Source organism: Chelon labrosus (assembly GCF_963514085.1).
Source record: "Chelon labrosus genome assembly, chromosome: 24".
Classification (NCBI taxonomy): domain Eukaryota; kingdom Metazoa; phylum Chordata; class Actinopteri; order Mugiliformes; family Mugilidae; genus Chelon; species Chelon labrosus.
In genome coordinates this window covers 13962026-13983733 of record NC_140357.1, presented here as the reverse complement: position 1 = coordinate 13983733, position 21708 = coordinate 13962026, and the positions used below count along the sequence as shown (strand labels likewise).

At 45.6% G+C, this 21708-nt stretch overlaps 1 protein-coding gene across 1 annotated transcript in view; it reads right to left on the bottom strand.

Annotated features, from left to right (window-relative positions):
• Positions 1 to 489: 489 nt before the first annotated feature.
• The window catches only part of LOC311509578 (NACHT, LRR and PYD domains-containing protein 14-like), a gene marked incomplete at both ends in the record, with an annotated part of 67560 nt that continues 46341 nt past the window's right edge, over positions 490 to 21708 (bottom strand). Inside the window, 2 exons of the mRNA XM_084574810.1 lie at positions 490 to 667; positions 4754 to 4930. Coding sequence (XP_084430936.1) covers positions 490 to 667; positions 4754 to 4930 — 355 coding nt within the window. The remainder of the gene's footprint in view (positions 668 to 4753; positions 4931 to 21708) is intronic.

Below are 21708 nucleotides of genomic sequence, written 5' to 3'. Positions count from 1 at the left end.
AAGATCAGCTGACTAATAAACATGGAGGCTGTCATTGAAGAGATCTGATCAAACTAATGACACATGTGATGACTCTGCTCATGGTTACTAAATGTAATGCTGGTTCTGTGATGTGCAGGCTTCAGTCAGACTGATCTCAGAGCTGTGATCAGTTGTTGATCAGATCTGATGAATGACCACCACTGTCTCTATACATCTTGGAAGGCTGTCAGCTGGAATCCAGCTTTATTTCCTGGACACATCAACACAACAACAACAGTCGTCTTCACATCAACTCAAACACATGATCACAACAAGCTTCTGGCTCATCTGATTGGCTGACTGTTGTCTCTCTCTCTGTCTTTCTGTCCAATCCTGAAGCCTGTCTCCATTCTCCTCTCACAGCTTCACTGAGAAGCTGCAGGTTTACAGGAAACACTGGATCTTTGATACTAACTGTGTTTAGGACAATACTGATGAAAGCAGCATGGACTGACTGGAACCCTCTACTCACTCCAGAGTCTCCAGTTTATAGTCTGGACTCTTCACAAGATCAAGAAGCTGCTTCACTCCTGAATCCTTCAGGTTGTTTCCAATCAGGTCCAGATGTTTCAGATGGGAGGGGTTGGACTTCAGAGCTGAGACCAGATAATCACAGCTGATCTTTGACAGACCGCACCAAGTCAACCTGAATAAAGAATAAAAGATGAAATGATTGATGATCAATCAGATGTGTTGAGGTCTGAAATGTGTCCTGATCAATCAGCTGTTCTCTAAAATGAGTAGAGTGACTTTGTCCTTGTGTTATTGTGGATCTTCATCATGTCAGCCTTCTACAGACATCATCCAAACGTCAGCACAACATTCAGACAACTATTCATGTCAACACACATCAATAAGACGCTGTCCCAGGACCCCTGATCCACTGAACCACAGACTCCAGCTCCTGCCAGGATTGACCTGGTGAACACCAGATGACTGGTGAACCAAACCTTTATCCTGATGGATTTCTACAGCTCCCGTGGCCTGGATTTCCTCTGTGTGACAGAGACTTGGATGGGTGCCGGTGACTGCAGCGCTCTGGTTGAACTTTTAGCGACAGGTTGTTCTTATTTCAACTCCCCACAGACATGGGGTTGTGGTGGAGGAACAGCTACTGTTTACATCAATGCTTTTAAATGGAAGCAGCGTACTGTCTCATCTTCAATCTCCAGCTTTGAAGCCACCTTATTTGAGGTGGGTCGCTCTGACCCGGTGCTGTACGCTGTCATTTACCAACCCCCCAAATACAATAAGGACTTCATTAATGACTTTTCTGATCTTCTGGCTGAAATGATGCCTAAGTATGATGGTGTCCTTTTTATTGGAGATTTTAATATTCATGTGTATTGTCCTGATAAGCCGTTGGTGAAGGACTTTTTAAACATTATTGACTCTTTTAATTTGGTGCAGTGTGTGTCTGGTCCCACATTAGACCTTGTTCTCTCTCATGGTCTTTCTGCAGGTTTCTTTCCAGATCCTGAAGGACTGTTGGAGACATTACCAGAACACTGTTAAAGAGGCCAAAAGGGAACACTTGGTAAAACTGATGGAGTCCAACCATCACAACCCAGGTGTGTTATTTAAAACCATTGACACTGTTCTTAATGCCCCACAGCCTGTTTGCACTGAGACATCCCCTGAAATGTTCAATAGCTTCCTGAACTTTTTCACTGATAAGGTTGCTACTGTGAGGTCTCTCATCTCAGCTCCTACATCTGACCCTTCTGACCCTGTTCCTTGCTCTGCTGTGTTTGAGAAGTTTGAGTCGGTGTCTCTGTTGTTTTTAGAAGATGTGGTTGCCCATATTAAGCCATCAGGATCTCCCTGTGACGCTGTCCCTCCTCACTTTTTAAAGAGGTCTTTCCAAGTATAGGGCAGTCAGTTCTGTCCATTATTAACAGCAGTCTGTCCTCTGGTGTTGTTCCCCTTAGTTTTAAACATGCAGTGGTTCAACCCCTGATTAAGAAACCTGGCCTCCATCTCAGTGTGCTGGTCAATTTCAGACCCATCTCCAAGCTGCCTTTTATCTCAAATATCTTGGAGAAAGTTGTTGATGCTCAGTTCAAATCTTTTCTGGATGAGCATGATGTCTTGGAGGTCTTTCAGTCTGGTTTTAAACACTGCATAGCACAGAGTCAGCTTTGTTAAGAGTTTTTAATGACATCCTCCTGGTAAATGACTCTGGTGACTTTGTTATTCTTGTCCTGCTGGACCTGACAGCAGCCTTTGACCCTGTGGACCATAACATCTCAGTGGCTCAGCTACAACACCTAGTGGACATTTGTGGTAGTGCTCTGGATTGGCTCAGGTCTTATCTGGCAGACAGGACTATGTGTGTCAGCCTTGGTGGTTCTGAGTCCTGTTCCGCTCCACTGCCATATGGGGTTCCACAGGGTTCAGTTTTAGGGCCCCTGCTTTTTTCATTGTATCTACTGCCTCTGGGTTCCATCTTTAGAAAGCATGGTATCTCCTTTCACTGTTATGCTGACGATAGATATATGTGCCACTAAAGAAGAAGGATGCCTTCTCACTCAAACCACTCCTGTTGTGTCTTGAAGACATTAAAACCTGGATGGTCTTGAACTTTTTAAATGTTAATGAAAATAAAACAGAAGTGATGGTGTTTGGTCCCAGTGGCTTTTGTGAACCCCTCCCTGATGATTTGGCCCCCTTGTCATCTTATGCAAAGCCAGTAGTCTCAAACTTGGATTTTAAGATGGACAGTGATTTTAAAGTGGATCAACAAGAGACCCTGTCGATAATGGTGACAGGGTCTTTTCTGTAGGACCAAAGCAAATTCCTTGTTGATTTATTTCAGTAATTCCATTCAGTAATTCCATTCAAAAAGTGAAACTTGTATAATGTATACATTCATTTCACACAGACTGATATATTTCAAGTGTTTATTTCTTTTAATTTTGATGATTATAACTGACAACTAATGAAAATCCCAAATTCAGTATCTCAGAAAATTAGAATATTACTTAAGACCAATACAAAAAAAGGATTTTTAGAAATGTTGGCCAACTGAAAAGTATGAACATGAAAAGTATGAGCATGTACAGCACTCAATACTTAGTTGGGGCTCCTTTTGCCTGAATTACTGCAGCAATGCGGCGTGGCATGGAGTCGATCAGTCTGTGGCACTGCTCAGGTGTTATGAGTGCCCAGGTTGCCCTGATAGTGGCCTTCAGCTCTTCTGCATTGTTGGGTCTGGCATATCGCATCTTCCTCTTCACAATACCCCATAGATTTTCTATAGGGTTAAGGTCAGGCGAGTTTGCTGGCCAATCAAGAACAGGGATACCACGGTCCTTAAACCAGGTACTGGTAGCTTTGGCACTGTGTGCAGGTGCCAAGTCCTGTTGGAAAATGAAATCTGCATCTCCATAAAGTTGGTCAGCAGCAGGAAGCATGAAGTGCTCTAAAACTTCCTGGTAGACGGCTGCGTTGACCTTGGACCTCAGAAAACAAAGTGGACCAACACCAGCAGATGACATGGCACCCCAAACCATCACTGACTGTGGATACTTTACACTGGACTTCAAGCAACGTGAATTCTGTGCCTCTCCTCTCTTCCTCCAGACTCTGGGACCTTGATTTCCAAAAGAAATGCAAAAATTTACTTTCATCGGAGAACATAACTTTGGACCAGTCAGCAGCAGTCCAGTCCTTTTTGTCTTTAGCCCAGGCGAGACGCTTCTGATGCTGTGTCTTGTTCAAGAGTGGCTTGACACAAGGAATGCGACAGCTGAAACCCATGTCTTGCATACGTCTGTGCGTGGTGGTTCTTGAAGCACTGACTCCAGCTGCAGTCCACTCTTTGTGAATCTCCCCCACATTTTTGAATGGGTTTTGTTTCACAATCCTCTCCAGGGTGCGGTTATCCCTATTGCTTGTACACTTTTTTCTACCACATCTTTTCCTTCCCTTCGCCTGTCTATTAATGTGCTTGGACACAGAGCTCTGTGAACAGCCAGCCTCTTTAGCAATGACCTTTTGTGTCTTGCCCTCCTTGTGCAAAGTGTCAATGGTCGTCTTTTGGACAACTGTCAAGTCAGCAGTCTTCCCCATGATTGTGTAGCCTGCAGAACTAGACTGAGAGACCATTTAAAGGCCTTTGCAGGTGTTTTGAGTTAATTAGCTGATTAGAGTGTGGCACCAGGTGTCTTCAATATTGAACCTTTTCACAATATTCTAATTTTCTGAGATACTGAATTTGGGGTTTTCATTAGTTGTCACTTATAATCATCAAAATTGAAAGAAATAAACACTTGAAATATATCAGTCTGTGTGAAATGAATGTATACATTGTACAAGTTTCACTTTTTGAATGGAATTACTGAAATAAATCAACTTTTTCATGATATTCTAATTATATGACCAGCACCTGTATGTACAACATGCTTGGCAATAAAGTTGATATAGAACCATCTACCACTGCACATCAGACAAGGCCCCTCACTGTCCATTTTTAAAACTTTTCTTAAAACCCATTTTTATTCCTTGGCTTTCAACCCAGCAAGAGACCCTGCTCTAGTTTAGTGCTTTTAGTGTTTTTATTGTTTTTAATTGTTTGTCTTATGTCTTCTGTTCTTATTCTTACCTATGTACAGTACTTTGTTTCAGCTGTGGTTGTTTTTAAAGTGCTCTATAAATAAAGTTGAGCTGAGTTGATTCAGTTGGTGATTAAACATATCAGATCTACAACAGTAACAGACAGTGAACTGACCTCAGAATCTCCAGTCTACAGTCTGGACTCTCCAGAAAACCACACAGCTGCTTCACTCCTGAATCCTTCAGGTCGTAGTTGCTACTGAGGTCCAGGTTTTTCAGATGGGAGGGGTTGGACTTCAGAGCTGGTCCCAGAGAATCACAGCTGATCTCTGAGAAACTGCAGTAACCCAACCTGAATAAAGAATAAAAGATGTCAGCCTTCTACAGACATCATCCAAACGTCAGCACAACATTCAGACAACTATTCATGTCAACACACATCAATAAGACGCTGTCCCAGGACCCCTGATCCACTGAACCACAGACTCCAGCTCCTGCCAGGATTGACCTGGTGAACACCAGATGACTGGTGAACAAAACATTTATCCTGATGGATTTCTACAGCTCCCGTGGCCTGGATTTCCTCTGTGTGACAGAGACTTGGATGGGTGCCGGTGACTGCAGCGCTCTGGTTGAACTTTTAGCGACAGGTTGTTCTTATTTCAACTCCCCATAGACATGGGGTCGTGGTGGAGGAACAGCTACTGTTTACATCAATGCTTTTAAATGGAAGCAGCGTTCTGTCTCATCTTCAATCTCCAGCTTTGAAGCCACCTTATTTGAGGTGGGTCGCTCTGACCCGGTGCTGTACGCTGTCATTTACCGACCCCCCAAATACAATAAGGACTTCATTAATGACTTTTCTGATCTTCTGGCTGAAATGATGCCTAAGTATGATGGTGTCCTTTTTATTGGAGATTTTAATATTCATGTGTGTTGTCCTGATAAGCCGTTGGTGAAGGACTTTTTAAACATTATTGACTCTTTTAATTTGGTGCAGCGTGTGTCTGGTCCCACATTAGACCTTGTTCTCTCTCACGGTCTTTCTGCAGGTTTCTTTCCAGATCCTGAAGGACTGTTGGAGACATTACCAGAACACTGTTAAAGAGGCCAAAAGGGAACACTTGGTAAAACTGATGGAGTCCAACCATCACAACCCAGGTGTGTTATTTAAAACCATTGACACTGTTCTTAATGCCCCACAGCCTGTTTGCACTGAGACATCCCCTGAAATGTTCAATAGCTTCCTGAACTTTTTTATTGATAAGGTTGCTACTGTGAGGTCTCTCATCTCAGCTCCTACATCTGACCCTTCTGACCCTGTTCCTTGCTCTGCTGTGTTTGAGAAGTTTGAGTCTGTGTCTCTGTTGTTTTTAGAAGATGCGGTTGCCCATATTAAGCCATCAGGATCTCCCTGTGACGCTGTCCCTCCTCACTTCTTAAAGAGGTCTTTCCAAGTATAGGGCAGTCAGTTCAGTCCATTATTAACAGCAGTCTGTCCTCTGGTGTTGTTCCCCTCAGTTTTAAACATGCAGTGGTTCAACCCCTGATTAAGAAACCTGGCCTCCATCTCAGTGTGCTGGTCAATTTCAGACCCATCTCCAAGCTGCCTTTTATCTCAAATATCTTGGAGAAAGTTGTTGATGCTCAGTTCAAATCTTTTCTGGATGAGCATGATGTCTTGGAGGTCTTTCAGTCTGGTTTTAAACACTGCATAGCACAGAGTCAGCTTTGTTAAGAGTTTTTAATGACATCCTCCTGGTAAATGACTCTGGTGACTTTGTTATTCTTGTCCTGCTGGACCTGACAGCAGCCTTTGACCCTGTGGACCATAACATCTTAGTGGCTCAGTTACAACACCTAGTGGACATTTGTGGTAGTGCTCTGGATTGGCTCAGGTCTTATCTGGCAGACAGGACTATGTGTGTCAGCCTTGGTGGTTCTGATTCCTGCTCTGCTCCGCTGTCATATGGGGTTCCACAGGGTTCAGTTTTAGGGCCCCTGCTTTTTTCATTGTATCTACTGCCTCTGGGTTCCATCTTTAGAAAGCATGGTATTTCCTTTCACTGTTATGCTGACGATAGTCAGATATATGTGCCACTAAAGAAGAAGGATGCCTTCTCACTCAAACCACTCCTGTTGTGTCTTGAAGACATTAAAACCTGGATGGTCTTGAACTTTTTAAATGTTAATGAAAATAAAACAGAAGTGATGGTGTTTGGTCCCAGTGGCTTTTGTGAACCCCTCCCTGTTGATTTGGGCCCCTTGTCATCTTATGTAAAGCCAGCAGTCTCAAACTTGGGTTTTAAGATGGACAGTGATTTTAAAGTGGATCAACAAATTGGTGCAGTGGTTAAGTCCAGCTTTTTTCACCTTAGGAGGCTGGTAAAGGTGAAGCCCTTTCTGACTCATCAGCACTTTGAGACAGTAATCCATGCCTTCATCACATCTCAGCTGGATTACTGTAACCTTCTTTATTTTGGGCTCAGCCAGTCGTCCCTCGTACGTCTCCAGTTGGTCCAGAATGCTGCTGCTGGTCTCTTAACTGGAGGACGTAAGAGGGAGCACATAACTCCCATTCTGGCCTCCCTCCACTGGCTGCCTGTGCATTTTAGAGTTCATTTGAAGATTCTTTTATTTGCCTTTGAATCTTTAAATGGTCTGGCTCCACCTTACCTCTCTGAGCTTCTCCATCCTTACACTTCTGCTGGGTGTCTCAGGTCAGCTGATCAGCTGCTCCTAGAGGTACTGAGGTCTAAGCTCAGAGGGGACAGAGCTTTTTCTGTTGCTGCTCCCAAACTATAGAACCATCTACCACTGCACATCAGACAAGACCCCTCACTGTCCATTTTTAAAACTTGTCTAAAAACCCATTTTTATTCGTTGTCTTTCAACCCAGCATGAGACCCTGCTCTAGTTTAGTGCTTTTAGTGTTTTTATTGTTTTTAATTGTTTGTCTTATGTCTTCTGTTCTTATTCTTACCTATGTACAGCACTTTGTTTCAGCTGTGGTTGTTTTTAAAGTGCTCTATAAATAAAGTTGAGTTGAGTTGATTCAGTTGGTGATTAAACATACCAGATCTACAACAGTAACAGACAGTGAACTGACCTCAGAGTCTCCAGTCTACAGACTGGACTCTCCAGAAAACCACACAGCTGTTTCACTCCTGAATCCTTCAGGTCTTTGTTTCCACTCAGGTCCAGATGTTTCAGATGGGAGGGGTTGGACTTCAGAGCTGGGACCAGATAATCACAGCTGATCTCTGACAAACTGCAGTGACTCAATCTGAATAAAGAATAAAAGATGAAATGATTGATGATCAATCAGATGTGTTGAGGTCTGAAATGTGTCCTGATCAATCAGCTGTTCTCTAAAATGAGTAGAGTGACTTTGTCCTTGTGTTATTGTGGATCTTCATCATGTCAGCCTTCTACAGACATCATCCAAACGTCAGCACAACATTCAGACAACTATTCATGTCAACACACATCAATAAGACGCTGTCCCAGGACCCCTGATCCACTGAACCACAGACTCCAGCTCCTGCCAGGATTGACCTGGTGAACACCAGATGACTGGTGAACAAAACCTTTATCCTGATGGATTTCTACAGCTCCCGTGGCCTGGATTTCCTCTGTGTGACAGAGACTTGGATGGGTGCCGGTGACTGCAGCGCTCTGGTTGAACTTTTAGCGACAGGTGTGTCTGGTCCCACATTAGACCTTGCTCTCTCTCACGGTCTTTCTGCAGGTTTCTTTCCAGATCCTGAAGGACTGTTGGAGACATTACCAGAACACTGTTAAAGAGGCCAAAAGGGAACACTTGGTAAAACTGATGGAGTCCAACCATCACAACCCAGGTGTGTTATTTAAAACCATTAACACTGTTCTTAATGGCCCACAGCCTGTTTGCACTGAGACATCCCCTGAAATGTTCAATAGCAAACTTGAACTGAACTTTTTCACTGATAAGGTTGCTACTGTGAGGTCTCTCATCTCAGCTCCTACATCTGACCCTTCTGACCCTGTTCCTTGCTCTGCTGTGTTTGAGAAGTTTGAGTCGGTGTCTCTGTTGTTTTTAGAAGATGTGGTTGCCCATATTAAGCCATCAGGATCTCCCTGTGACGCTGTCCCTCCTCACTTTTTAAAGAGGTCTTTCCAAGTATAGGGCAGTCAATTCTGTCCATTATTAACAGCAGTCTGTCCTCTGGTGTTGTTGTCTCACTCTCAAGTAGAGATATCGTCTCTGTTCTGTAACTTTATTTTTCCTGGCTCTACATCCGTTTCTTTTTTTACCATACACATTCTTGTGAAGCACACAAACATAAAACAAACAAATATCTGCCCCTTCTACTCTCTGCCTGGCAGTGACATCACCTGACCTCTGACCTCAATCCAAGTCACGCAAAATATAAATAAAATTAAAATACAACTTAAATAACATACTGCCTTGGCTCTCTGGCTTCTAAATGAAAATGAAAACTATTAAGATGTAAATGAAATAACAATATTTATATCTAGGCCAAGACCCTCCCACACTAAAAGAAATGTTGCCAAACATTTTCTTACTCTCAACTGTTGAACACTTGATGAAAGGCTAAGTAAACAGCTATGTATGACACACATCACATTTAGTTATTTTACAGGATGATGAGGTTGTACTATCTTGATAATCTATTCTGTTTCTTTCTTTACTAAAGTCTCTCATGGCCACAGTACAGGATCAAATGTCCACAGTCCATAAGTATTGAAGGGTGTATAGTCCATAGAAGCATTGCTGGGCCCCCCAAATCTTCACAAATGAGACAAGGAAATTTCCATCTACACCCAGAACTGTGTGTCAACACATTTGATAGCCATGTTCCCAGTAAGTCTATTCTGTAACTGTACACAGTACTAATTCAGAATCAGAAAAGACTTTATTGCCAAGCATGTTTGTACATACAAGGAATTTGTTTTGCTGCTGTTGCACCCATTACGCATAAAATAAAAAAATAATGTCATGTGAGTGGTCCTACACTCGATGGATCTCAGCCGTCTGCCAGAGGAGAGTCTGTTAAATAGTCTGTGTCCAGGGTGAGAGGGATCAGACACAATCTTAGCTGCTTCAGAGTCCTGGAAGCGTACAGCTGGTCTAGAGACGTCAGACTGCAGCCAATCACCTTCTCTGCAGAGTGAATGACACGCTGCAGTCTGCTCTTGTCCTTAGCAGAGGCTGCAGCGTACCAGGTGGTGATGGAGTTGGTGATGGACTCAATGATGGCAGTGGACAAGTCAACCATCATTGTTTTTGGCAGGTTGAATTTCTTCAGCTGCTGCAGGAAGTACATCCTCTGCTGTGCTTTTTTAATTAGGGCGCTGATGTTCAGCTCCCATTTGAGGTCCTGGGACATGATGGTGCCCAGGAAACAGAAGGAGTCCACAGTGTTGACTGTAGAGTCAGAGAGGATGATGGGGAGGTGTGGGGCTGTGTTCTTCCTGTAGTCCACGATCATCTCCACTGTCTTGGAGGCGTTCAGCTCCAGGTTGTGGCAGCTGCACCAAGTCACCAAACAGTCAATCTCCAATCTGTAGGCGCTCTCATCTCCACCTGAGATGAGCCCAATGAGGGTGGTGTCATCCGCAAACTTCAGGAGCTTGACAGACTCGTGACTGGAGGTGCAGCTGTTGGTGTACAGGGAGAAGAGCAGAGGAGAAAGGACACAGCCTTGAGGGGAACCCGTGCTGATGGTACGGGAGTCTGAGATGTGTTTTCCAGCCTCACAAGCTGCCTCCTGTCAGACAGGAAGTCTGTGATCCACCTGCAGATGGAGTCAGGCACGGTCAGCTGGGAGAGTTTGTCCTGTAGCACAGACGGAACGACCGTGTTGAAGGCTGAGCTGAAATCCACAAACAGGACCCTGGCATATGATCTGGGGGAGTCCAGGTGCTGGAGGATGAGGTGGAGGGACAGGTTGACGGCGTCATCCACAGATCTGTTTGATCTGTAGGCGAACTGCAGGGGGTCCAGGAATGGGTCTGTTAAATCCTTGAGGTGAGAAAGCACAAGGCGCTCAAAAGACTTCATCACAACCGATGTCAGGGCAACAGGGCGGTCGTCATGGAGACCAGTCGTCCTTGGCTTTTTGGGGACTGGGATGATGGTGGAGGCCTTGAAGCAAGCTGGCACGTGTCATGACTTCAGTGAGATGTTGAATATATCCGTGAACACTGAAGACATTTGATCAGCACAGTGCTTCAAGGTGGATGGAGACACAGGGCCCGTCCACACGGAAACGCAAAAACGCAGAAGTTTTTCATCGTTTTGGCCTTTCGTCCACATGTATCCTGTAAACGCATAGCCCTAAAACACACTTTTCTGAACATGGTTCCCAGGGTGGAGAAATTCGAAAACGCAGCTCTTGCGTTTTCATGTGGACGGCGAAAACAGGGAAAACAATGACGTCATCGCCACACTCCCGAGCAGCCTTCCACATCCCGCGAGACGTCTCGTAACAACATCAACAACAATGGCGGACTACATGCTAGTTTTCATGCTGGAGACGATATTGAGCCTGTTAGGGTTACTAGGGCAAAATATCATGCTCCTGTGCCACCACGCTGAGCAAAAAAGGCAATTTGTAAACAGCGCTCAAGATTTGTGCGCATGCTCCGCCTCTTCCTCTCCGTTTTTGGTAAATTTCTGAAACTGAAAAAGCGCCATCTATAGGCCTGGAATATGAAGTAGCGTTTTCGGTCGTGCTGAAACGGATCCGTGTGGACGCGGATATTTCTTGAAACGATGATCGAAAACGGAGAGGGATCGTTTTCGTACGTGTGGACGAGGCCACAGTGTCTGGTCCAGCAGCCTTGCGGGGGTTCTGCCTCGTAAACAGCCTCTTCACGTCCTTCTCCAGGATGGTGAGAGGTGAGATGGAGGAGGGAGGCTCTGAGTCCACCGGCTGTGAAGGAGCCTTGGCCATTGTTGTTGTCGGGGAGGAGGGGGGCACTAGTGTGAGGGCCTGTGAGGTTTCACAGATACCAGTGCTGGTGGGAGAGGCGTCATCGTGGGGGGTGGTGGTCGTCATACTGTCCCATTGTCTTTCAAAGTGGCAGAAGTATTCATTCAGGTTGTTGGCCAGGCGTGAACAGCCAGAGGTTAAACAAAAAAAAAAGGTTTGGTTACCCAAAACTGAAAAATAATGTACATTTCAGAATTATACAAACAGGCCTCTTTCAGGGAACATGAAGTGGGTTAACAATTTAAAGCTGTTCTGCAGCAATGAAGGTTGAATCAGCCTTGAAAGCTGGTGCTACTAATTCCTACAGGTGTTCCAACTTTTCTTGGTTCCTTACAACCTCCTCTGTCTGCATGAAAGCAGTGTTGGAACACACTGTGGTACCGGACCCTCATCAGAGCATCAGGTGAACAGTATTGCACTGCAGAAAGTAGTGTGTTGCTACAAAGATGGAGAGAAAAAGGCAATTAACAATGAAGAGAGACAGACCATCATAACACTAAATGTAGGTCTGTCCTACAGGAACTGGAGGAAACTCTGACAGGAAGAGGTTTAACAGACCCAAAGACACAACTGAATCAGAGGACAGGTTTCTGAGAGGTAACAGCTTGATAGGCGGCTCACAGGACAACAGCTTCAAGCTCAGCTTAATAGTGGTCGTAGTAAACAAGTCTCAGTTTCAACTGTGAAGAGAAGACTTGGAGCTGCAGGTTTGACAGAACGAGTTGCAGCAAGAAAGCTGTTGCTAAGATGTCAGACTAAGACAAAGAGGCTTGTCTGGGCCATGAAACACCACCACTGGACTACTGAAGACTGGAAGAAGGTATTATGGACTGATGAATCAACATTTCTAATCTTCAGTTCATCATGCAGGATCTTTGTACGCTGTCGAGTAGGTGAGAGGATGGTTCCACAGTGTGTGACATCAACTGTCAAACATGGAGGAGGAAGTGTGATGGTCTGGGGCTGTTCTGCTGGATCCAGGGTCAGTGACTTGTACAGAGTGAGAGGCACCCTGAACCAAAATGGCTACCACAGCATTCTGCAGCGCCATGCAGTACCCTCTGGTATGAGCCTAGTTGGTCAGAGGTTCATCCTACATCAAGATAATGACCCAACACACAAGTCCAAGCTATGCCAGAACTACCTCAGGAGAAAAGAACCAGATGGTCAGCTTGAAAACATGGAGTGACCAGCACAGTCTCCAGACTTAAACCCCATGGAGCTGGTTTGGGATGAACTGGACAAAAGAGTGAAAGCCAAGCAACCTACAAGTGCCAAACATTTATGGGAACTTCTGCAACAGACTTGGGAAGAACTTTCTGAAGAATATTTGATTTCTATTGGAGAAAGAAAGCCACGATTGTTTTCAGCTGTTATATCTGCCAAAGGTGGCTGCTCTGATGAGTCCAAGGTTTAGAAAACCTTTTGGTCTATAAATTGATTCCATGATTTCTTTTTCCACTCAAATTGTTTATTTGTTCTATGCTTTCATTTCAGAGTGTAATGAGACACTGAACTGAATAATTTTCAGTAAAAAAAATGGAAAAAGCCTGGTGTTCTAAAACTTATGACCGGTAGTGTATGACGTCACTGCTTCTGTGTACTCATCCAAACTGTTTGTCGCCTCCTTGAAAGTGTCCCAGTCAGGGCAGTCCAAACATGTCTTCACTGGTCCACATCTTTGATGTCCTCACAGCAGGTTTACAGAGTTTAAGTTTCTACCTGTTAGCTGGAATCAGGTGGATCATGACGTGGTCTGATTCTCCCAGTAACTGCACAGTTTTCTGGTGCTGCCTCTGGGTGAGGTTTGTGATCACCTGACTCAAGGGTGGATCTCCATGCACGCTGATAGTAGTTTCTCTGTCCTCTTCACACACTTTTCTTCACATCCTGCCTTACAATGACACAGACTTCTTACATGACTTCTCTCCACTTCTCTGCATGGCCAGTCTGTGACTGGTTTCTCTCCTCATTTCCTGGGGAACATTAGGTCTACTGGTAGTGTTGGTTCACGGCCAAAGAGAAGGAAGAATGGAGAAAATCCTGTTGCTTCATGCTCAGTTGAGTTATAGGCATGGACCACTTTGTCTTTCCACGTTGAATTCTGAGACTCCTCCAGCGTTGCAGCATTCCCAGCACCCACATAGCAGAGACATGTGGGCCAGATCTGGCTTGAAGCCGGCACAGGTGGCGTTCACTCGGCACTGGCATACGGCATGTGAGCCAGACATGGCCCAGATGCGGCAAAGGCGGCACTGTCTTGACTCCGGCAGACAGATGTGGGCCACTTGTGGAGTGCCGAGTTCGGCCCACATACCAGCTTAGACCTCTGGGCCACATATGTGAGGCCGGACTCATGCCACCCTTAAAGTTATTTTTCGATATTTTTGAGTGAGTTGTTGTTTAACATCACAGATTTAATAAAAATAAATAAATAAATAAAATATTATTATGATATATTGTCGATGTCAATCAATGTCAACTATCACAATATCGTTCTTGTCGAAACAGGACAGATATCACAGTTGATCTGAAATTTTAAAGTTAAACCTTGCAACAGCGGCCTTTCAACGGTCAGCCAGCTATCCACGTTTTAAATTCATCAGCAACTCAACGGAAGTAACGTAACCGTCCAGGTGACTCACGCGACCAACGTCAATGTGGCCAGAGCTAATGGCTGCTCGTGCACTCCGGTGAGACGGACAACAAAAACGTGGTGAGTGAAATGCATCAGTTTATGTTTACGACAACATGTGTTTTTGAGACAATGTGTTAGCAGTTGGTATACAAAGACAATTCCTGTCTAGAGTCTAGCCTGAATGTTAACAAGGGGCGCTAACGGTTAGCTATGTGGCTAACGGTTAGCTATGTGGCTAACGCGTCGTTAGCGTTAGCTAATGATTACCGTTAGCCTAAAATGCGGCTCAGGAAAGGATGAACTGCTCTGTTTTGCTGTTAAACTTGTTTATTCGTTTTGAATAAATGATATAGACGAACTTAACACAGCGGATATTTTGCCGAAGGGGTCGTTTTCTTTTTTCACGTTTTTTCCAGCTAGTTAAACATTAGTGCTACTACCATAGCTTCTGCTAGCTGACCGTTGGCATTTTTTTTCCCTCTGGCCTGGCAATTGCAGATACATCGTGCTTCAACACAAAAATAGCGTTTAAAAAGGCAACTGTAGACTCGTAGAGTTTCATATATGTATGTGTTATGTGTTTTTATTTTATTTTTTTGAGAAGACGCTTCACAACTCATCCGAGTAGCTTCTTCAGTTCTAGGGGACTGGTGGGAAGTTTGAGGTTTAGGAACTTAGACTGAAACTATTGTTTGTTAACAACCATAAAACGGGTCGGTTTGAATGTTGTGTTTACAAACCTACGGACTCTATTTTCAAGAATCTTAGAGTTATTTTTATTGATTACATACTGATACTGACTACTCCCAGTTTGTGTAACACTAAGTCCTTGTTTTGTACATAAATTAAACCAAGTAGATGTAGGAAAACACTTATCTGAATATTGTCATCACTATCAGTTTTAATATAATTACAGTAGCCATATTACCTAATGATACATAAATGTTAATTTCCAATCATTTGTGCTTTGTGTGTATGTTTCAGCTGCTGTTGGCGTAACTGACTAACATCTGGGGCCACAGACCAGGAAATAGACTGGACCATCAAAATATGTTTACATCTCTCTCCAGGTAGAGATGGTGGCAGACTGAAGAGGATGAAGAGAAAGCAAGAAATGGACAGCACCATATCTTAAACTCGTGCTGAGAGTGGGGAGAGTCCAGTTTTCCCCCTGCTGCCATCAGGTCTGCGTTTCCGATGCCTGAGGACAAAGACTGAAAGGCTGAAGAATGGTTTCTATCCACATGACATCAGCCTGCTCAACTCTAAGCCTTAACCAGACTTAGGTTTAAGAGGTTTAAGACTAATACTGCCTAAGATTGTTCCTACCTCATCATTTAAATGCAATTTCTTTTCTTTATTTTTTAAAGCAAATGATAGCTTTGTGACACAGTTTTGTTTGACATTAGAGGACGATGTGTTCTCCCATTTATTGTTGTCTTTCCAATCTTTGGTGGGGGGTGCTCAGCACCCCTAAAGCTCTGACCCTAGAATCGCCCCTGGCTGACATCAGGAACCACTTCCGAAAATGGTTTGGCCCACCTTAGGGCCAGATTAGGGCCAGCTCTGGTTGCAGTGTGGCTGAGATGTGGGCCTTATGTGGCCCACGTGTTGGATGCCGGATGTGGGCTACATAAGGGCCGGAATTCTTTCAGGCATGTGGGCCGAGTGCAAGTGGGAGGTGTGGCCCAGAGGTGGGCCACACCAGTTTTGCTATGTGGGCAGTGTTCTATTGAAGCGCTCTGCCGGATTAGCTTGAGGGTGATATGGGGAAGTGTGGGAGTGACGAATACCACAGTAAATCTTGGAGCTTGTGGAAGAGAGTGTTTTCAAACTCTTTCCCTGGTCGTGGTGTTTTGGATGGGAAACCAAAACACATGATAAATCATCAAAAAGCTTTCAGGCTGCTGTCTTCCCAGACTTGTCTCTTGTTGCATATGCCTGTGTATATTTAGTAAAATGATCAACAACTACAAGTATGTATTCCTCACCTCCCTTACACTTGTCCAGATGTAAGTAATCAATGGAAATCATCTCAAACAGTGCAGAAGTCTCTATACTCTGTGGTTTCTTCCTCTTGATGCAGCGACACACTTTGGTAACATAATGTTCCATCTCTTGTCTCATCTTAGGCCAAAAGAAGGATTCTCCTGCTGGAGCCACTATTCTATCTGCACCTAAGTGTCCCATTTCCTCATGTAGGTGTTTCAGAGACTCAGGAACAACTAGTCTCTCTTTGGAGGATGCCATCACCATCTATGTGTAGACAGGGCCACTCCCTGAGAAGTTGTCGGACGCCTTTGGTCTCGTCAACTTGTCTTTATGTTTCAGGTGGACAATTCTGTTTATGGGGCGGCACAGTGGTGTGGTGGTCAGCACTGATGCCTCACAGCCAGAAGGTTCTGGGTTTTAATCCAGGTCGACTGGTTCCTTTCTGTGTGTAGTTTGACAACTTCTCAGGGAGTGGCCCCGTCCTGTGTCTGCGTGGGTTCTCTCCAGGTTCTCCAGCTTCCTCCCACCGTCCAAAGACATGCTGGTTAGGTTCATTGGTGATTCTAAATTGGCCGAAGGTGTGAGTGTCTCTCTGTGTTAGCCCTGTGATAGACTGGAGACCTGTCCAGGGTGGACCCCCCCCTCTAGACCAATGACAGCTGGGATAGACTGGAGACCTGTCCAGGGTGGACCCCCTTCTAGACCAATGACAGCTGGGATAGACTGGAGACCTGTCCAGGGTGGACCCCCCTCTAGACCAATGACAGCTGGGATAGGCTCCAGATCCCCCATGACCCTTAACAGGACAAGAGGTTACAGAAGATGAATGAATGAAGTTGTAATGATACATCTTCTGATGCTAAGCTAGGGCACATCATCAGTGATGTTCCTGATCTCATTGGGTGTTTCGGGTCTTTCGAAACATCAGACACCCTCCTTCAGGTGACCCAGCTGAGGTTGAACAAGCCTCAGCTTGTGCCCTAGCAGCATTTGTCCACGGATCCGCTCTTTTGATCCAGAGCCACCTCGAAGCCTTCTCTGCAGCCTCTGTGCTGTTGCCGATAGCCCTTTTTCTTTTCTCACCCGTGATGCCGAGTACAGTGTAGGCCCTGTAGAGGGACTGCCCTGCAAAGCCTCTGCACCCCACCTCCACCGGTAAGCACCTTGCCTTCCAGCCTCGGTTGTGGCAGTTGCTGACGAGGCATTCATATTTCTCCCTCTTCCGCTCAAACGCTTCCTCCATTCGGTCTTCCCATGGCACAGTGAGCTCCAACATGACCAGGTTCTTCGTTGCCTCAGATACCAGGACAATGTCAGGTCTCAGGGTGGTATTGACGACATGCTGGGGGAACTTAAGCTGTTTATCCAAGTCCACTTTCAGCTGCCAATCCTGTGCGGTGTTCAGAAGCCCTAATGCTACTCTGGAGGATCTTTCTGGCTTCTCTCCGGCCCTGATGAAGCTGATGGTTAGCTTGGAGGGCTTTGACCTCCGGCAGCTGCTGATGTTATTCTGGATGCTCTCCGCAATTGTTTTGAGCACCTGGTCATGCTGCCAGCGATACCGGCCTTCCCCCAAAGCTCTTGGGCAACAGCTCAAGATGTGCTCAAGAGTTCCCTTTCTCTTACACAGGGCACATTCTGGTGTATCGGCCAAACCCCAGGTGTGCAGGTTGGATGGGCTGGGGAGGACATCATAGACTGCCTGCACCAGGAACTTGATGCGGTGTGGCTCTGCCCGCCAGAGGTCCGCCCAAGTGATCTTCCTCTCCACAGCTTGTTCCCATCTAGTCCAGGTACCCTGACGTGACATTGCCACTGCTTTGGTGGACCTTTCCTCCTCCACCGCTGCCCTCACCTCGCCTTGAACTAGCTGCCTCCGCTCCTTCCCCCAAGCCTTGTCAAACCGGGGCCCTTGAAAGGTTCCTAGCCCAGTCCTACCTCTGGCCACTGCTCCCACCAGAACACAATGATGCAGCCGTGACTCTACCTGGTCTACTGCTGCCTCTGCCCTCCATTTCCTGCCAGTCTTGACCTCTACCCCTGCCCCGGAGACTTTAGGGTCCCCTGACTCACAGAGCTGCAGCACCTCTCTTGCTCGCAGGACCTTGAACTCCTCTTCAGTGGATTTTAGAGGGAGCTGCAACTTGCAGGTGTTTCCGTAAAGGGCGATGCTGCTTAAGCTCCGCGGGAGTCCCAGCCATCTCCTTAGGTAGCGGCAGACTCTCCTTTCCAGTTCTGAGATGGTTGTGATTGAGAACTCGTGTTTATGACCAGGTCTGTATTTTAGGCTGGTTTTATGTCATCTGCTGCAAGAGGCTGAACTGGCTCTGAGATGTTGTGCCCTTCTGGCAGCACATCTTCATTACAGGTAACAGCAGAGATTCAGTTCACTTCTCCTGTCTTGTCTACGTCCAGGGCTTTCCCGATGCATTTGACGGTTTCCTGCTGGCATTCCTCAGAGCATTCTTGGATGACCTCCTCAATGGGTTTTGATCTGCGTGACAGGAAGTCTGCATCTCTATTTGCTGTTCCAGGCCTGTATTTCAATGTGAACCTATAATCTGCTAACTCTGCCACCTAGTGGTGTCCAGCTGTATTCAGTTTTGTGACATAAGTCAGGGGATTATTGTCACTGTAAACTATAAAGTGAGATGAGTGGAAAAGAAAGTCCTGAAACTGGTATAAAACTGCACCTAGACCATCTTCAGAGGCATCCACATGAAGCACAAAGGGTTTCTCTAGGTCAGGGTATGTCATGACTGGTGGATTTGTTGGCTGATCTACAATTCTGTTCAGTATCGATGATCGGGTGTTCGGTGTCACTGTTGGCCACCAGGATGGCTACCAGGACAGGTTTGTCACTCATTCCAGCTACAGCATCTTTGGATAAGGTGACATCAGTTTCCATCCATCCCTTATATGGAATGTCAGTTCCATTTGCAGCTGAAAGCTCTAATGATCCATTTTCAAGCAGCTCAGTCACTGGTCTCACTTCAGCGTCTGGTAGGTACTTTGTTTTCCTGTTAGTTCCCACAATTGATACCTATGAACCAGTGTCCCACAGTATCATGGTGTCAACTCCTCCTGAAGAGGCTCAAACTAGACGTCTCTTTCCTACCAGCTTCACCGTTTGCAGCTGTTTACCAGTGAGAGGTGCTCTTAGACTGAAAAGCTCTGCTTTCTCTCTGTTTTCAGTGGGACATTGCAGGACTTCAACTTGGACTGTTGACATTTCTAACATTGTCTGCTATTGACAGTCTTAGGCCGTGTTAGGCATGTTCAGTTTGTTCATTCTCTTCACCAATTGCCTCCACTCTGATCATTTTTGCTTTTGGTGTGGTTGAAAGGTTGCTCTTTCTTTCCATTTCCAGACTGTATACAGCCGTCATGTTCTCCAGAAGGACTTAATAATAATAATAATAATAATAATAATACATTTTATTTAAAAAAAGCGCTTTTCAAGATACTCAAAGACACTTTACATAAAAAGAACATCAAATCAGTAAAACAATGTGAAATAGAACACTAAAAACACAATAGACTGAGCTAAACATTAAAAGCAATTTTAAAAAGGTGTGTTTTTGACAGAGATTTGAAGGTAGGAAGGTCGGTACAGTCACGGATGTATTTGGGGAGAGAGTTCCAGAGGGAGGGGGCAGCTGCAGAGAAGGCTCTGTCGCCCCAGGTTCGGTGCTTGGTCCTGAGTGGTGGAGTAAGGAGGTTTGCGTCAGATGAACGGAGGCTGCGGGATGGATTATGTTGATGGAGCAGGTCAGTGAGATAGGAGAGGAGGATTTTGAACTGAATACGCTGTGGAACTGGGAGCCAGTGGAGTTTCTGGAGGACAGGAGTGATGTGATCACAGGTGCGGGTGAGGAGACATGCAGCAGAATTTTGGATTTACTGTAGTTTATTTAAAGTTTTGGATGGTGTGCCATAGAGGATGCTGTTGCAGTAGTCAATTCTGGAAGTGATGAAGACATGGATGAGGGTTTCAGCAGCAGAGAAGGAGAGTGATGGACAGAGTCGGGCAATGTTCTTGAGGTGGAAGAAGGCAGTTCTGGTGATTTGATTGATGTGATGATCAAAGGAGAGGTTACTGTCAAAGATGACTCCGAGGTTGCGACTGTAGGGGGATGGAGACAGGGTGGAGTTGTCGATGGTGAGGCGGAAACTGTCTGTGGTGTTGTTGAGGGATTTGGGGCCGATAATGATTAGGTCTGACTTGTCACAATTTAGTTTGAGGAGGTTGATCTGCATCCAGGATTTGATGTCAGTGAGGCAATTGGAGAGAGTGGAAAGAGTGGCGGGAGTGATGGAGTTGGTGGAGATATAAAGCTGGACGTCATCAGCATAACAGTGGAAATGGAGACCGTGGTGGCGAACGATGTTGCCAAGGGGGAGCAGGTAAAGTATGAAGAGGAGAGGACCAAGCACCGAACCCTGGGGGACGCCTTGGGACAGAGGAACAGTGGAGGAGGTGCAGTTGTTGATGTGGATGAATTGTTGTCGGTCTGAGAGGTATGATTTGAGCCAGGAGAGTGCAGTGCCAGTGATGCCGAGGGAGGACTCAAGGCGGAAGAGGAGAATGGTGTGATTTATGGTGTCGAAAGCTGCAGTGAGGTCCAGGAGGATGACACAACGGTGGTGGGGCTGATAACAGGGGGGAACGAGGCGGCCTACAGAGATGAGGTCCTGAAACTTGGTGAATGGTGTGCAACTAACAACCTGGCACTGAATATCACCAAGACTAAGGAACTCATCCTGGACTTCCGGAGGAACAGAGCCGCCCCTGCCCCCCTGTACATCAACGGCGAACGTGTGGAGCGAGTGGAGTCCTTCAAATTCCTCGGGGTCCACATCTCTGCAGACCTCTCCTGGTCAGTCAACACCTCAGCTCTGGTCAAAAAGGCCCAGCAATGACTACACTTCCTGAGGGTGCTCAGGAAGCAGCAACTACATACAAGCCTGCTGGTGACCTTCTATCGTGCCACCATTGAGAGCCTGCTGACCTACGCTGTGTCAGTGTGGCACTCCAGCTGCACAGAGGCTGACAGGAAGAGGCTGCAGAGGGTGACAAACACAGCACAAAAAATCATCGGCTGCCCCTTGCCTTCCGTAACCTCCATCTACAACTCCCGCTGTCTCAGCAGGGCCAGGAACATTCTAAAGGACAATACTCACCCCGGTTTCTATCTCTTCAACCTGTTGCCTTCTGGCATGCGTTACAGGTCCATATCTGCCAGAACAAACAGACTCAGGGACAGTTTCTTCCCCAAAGCTGTCACCATTCTGAATTCAAACTTACACTGAAATCTGACATAATTATTTGCACTGAAATTGCCTCTATACTACCTCTGTTTTATTTGTCTGTCTGGGTACTTTAGTAGTGTTTGATAGTTATAGTTTCTTTTTATATTTTTATATTTACGTATTTATATTGCGCTGGGTGCACTTTTAAGGAGCTGCTTAAATCTCATTGTACTGTGTATAATGACA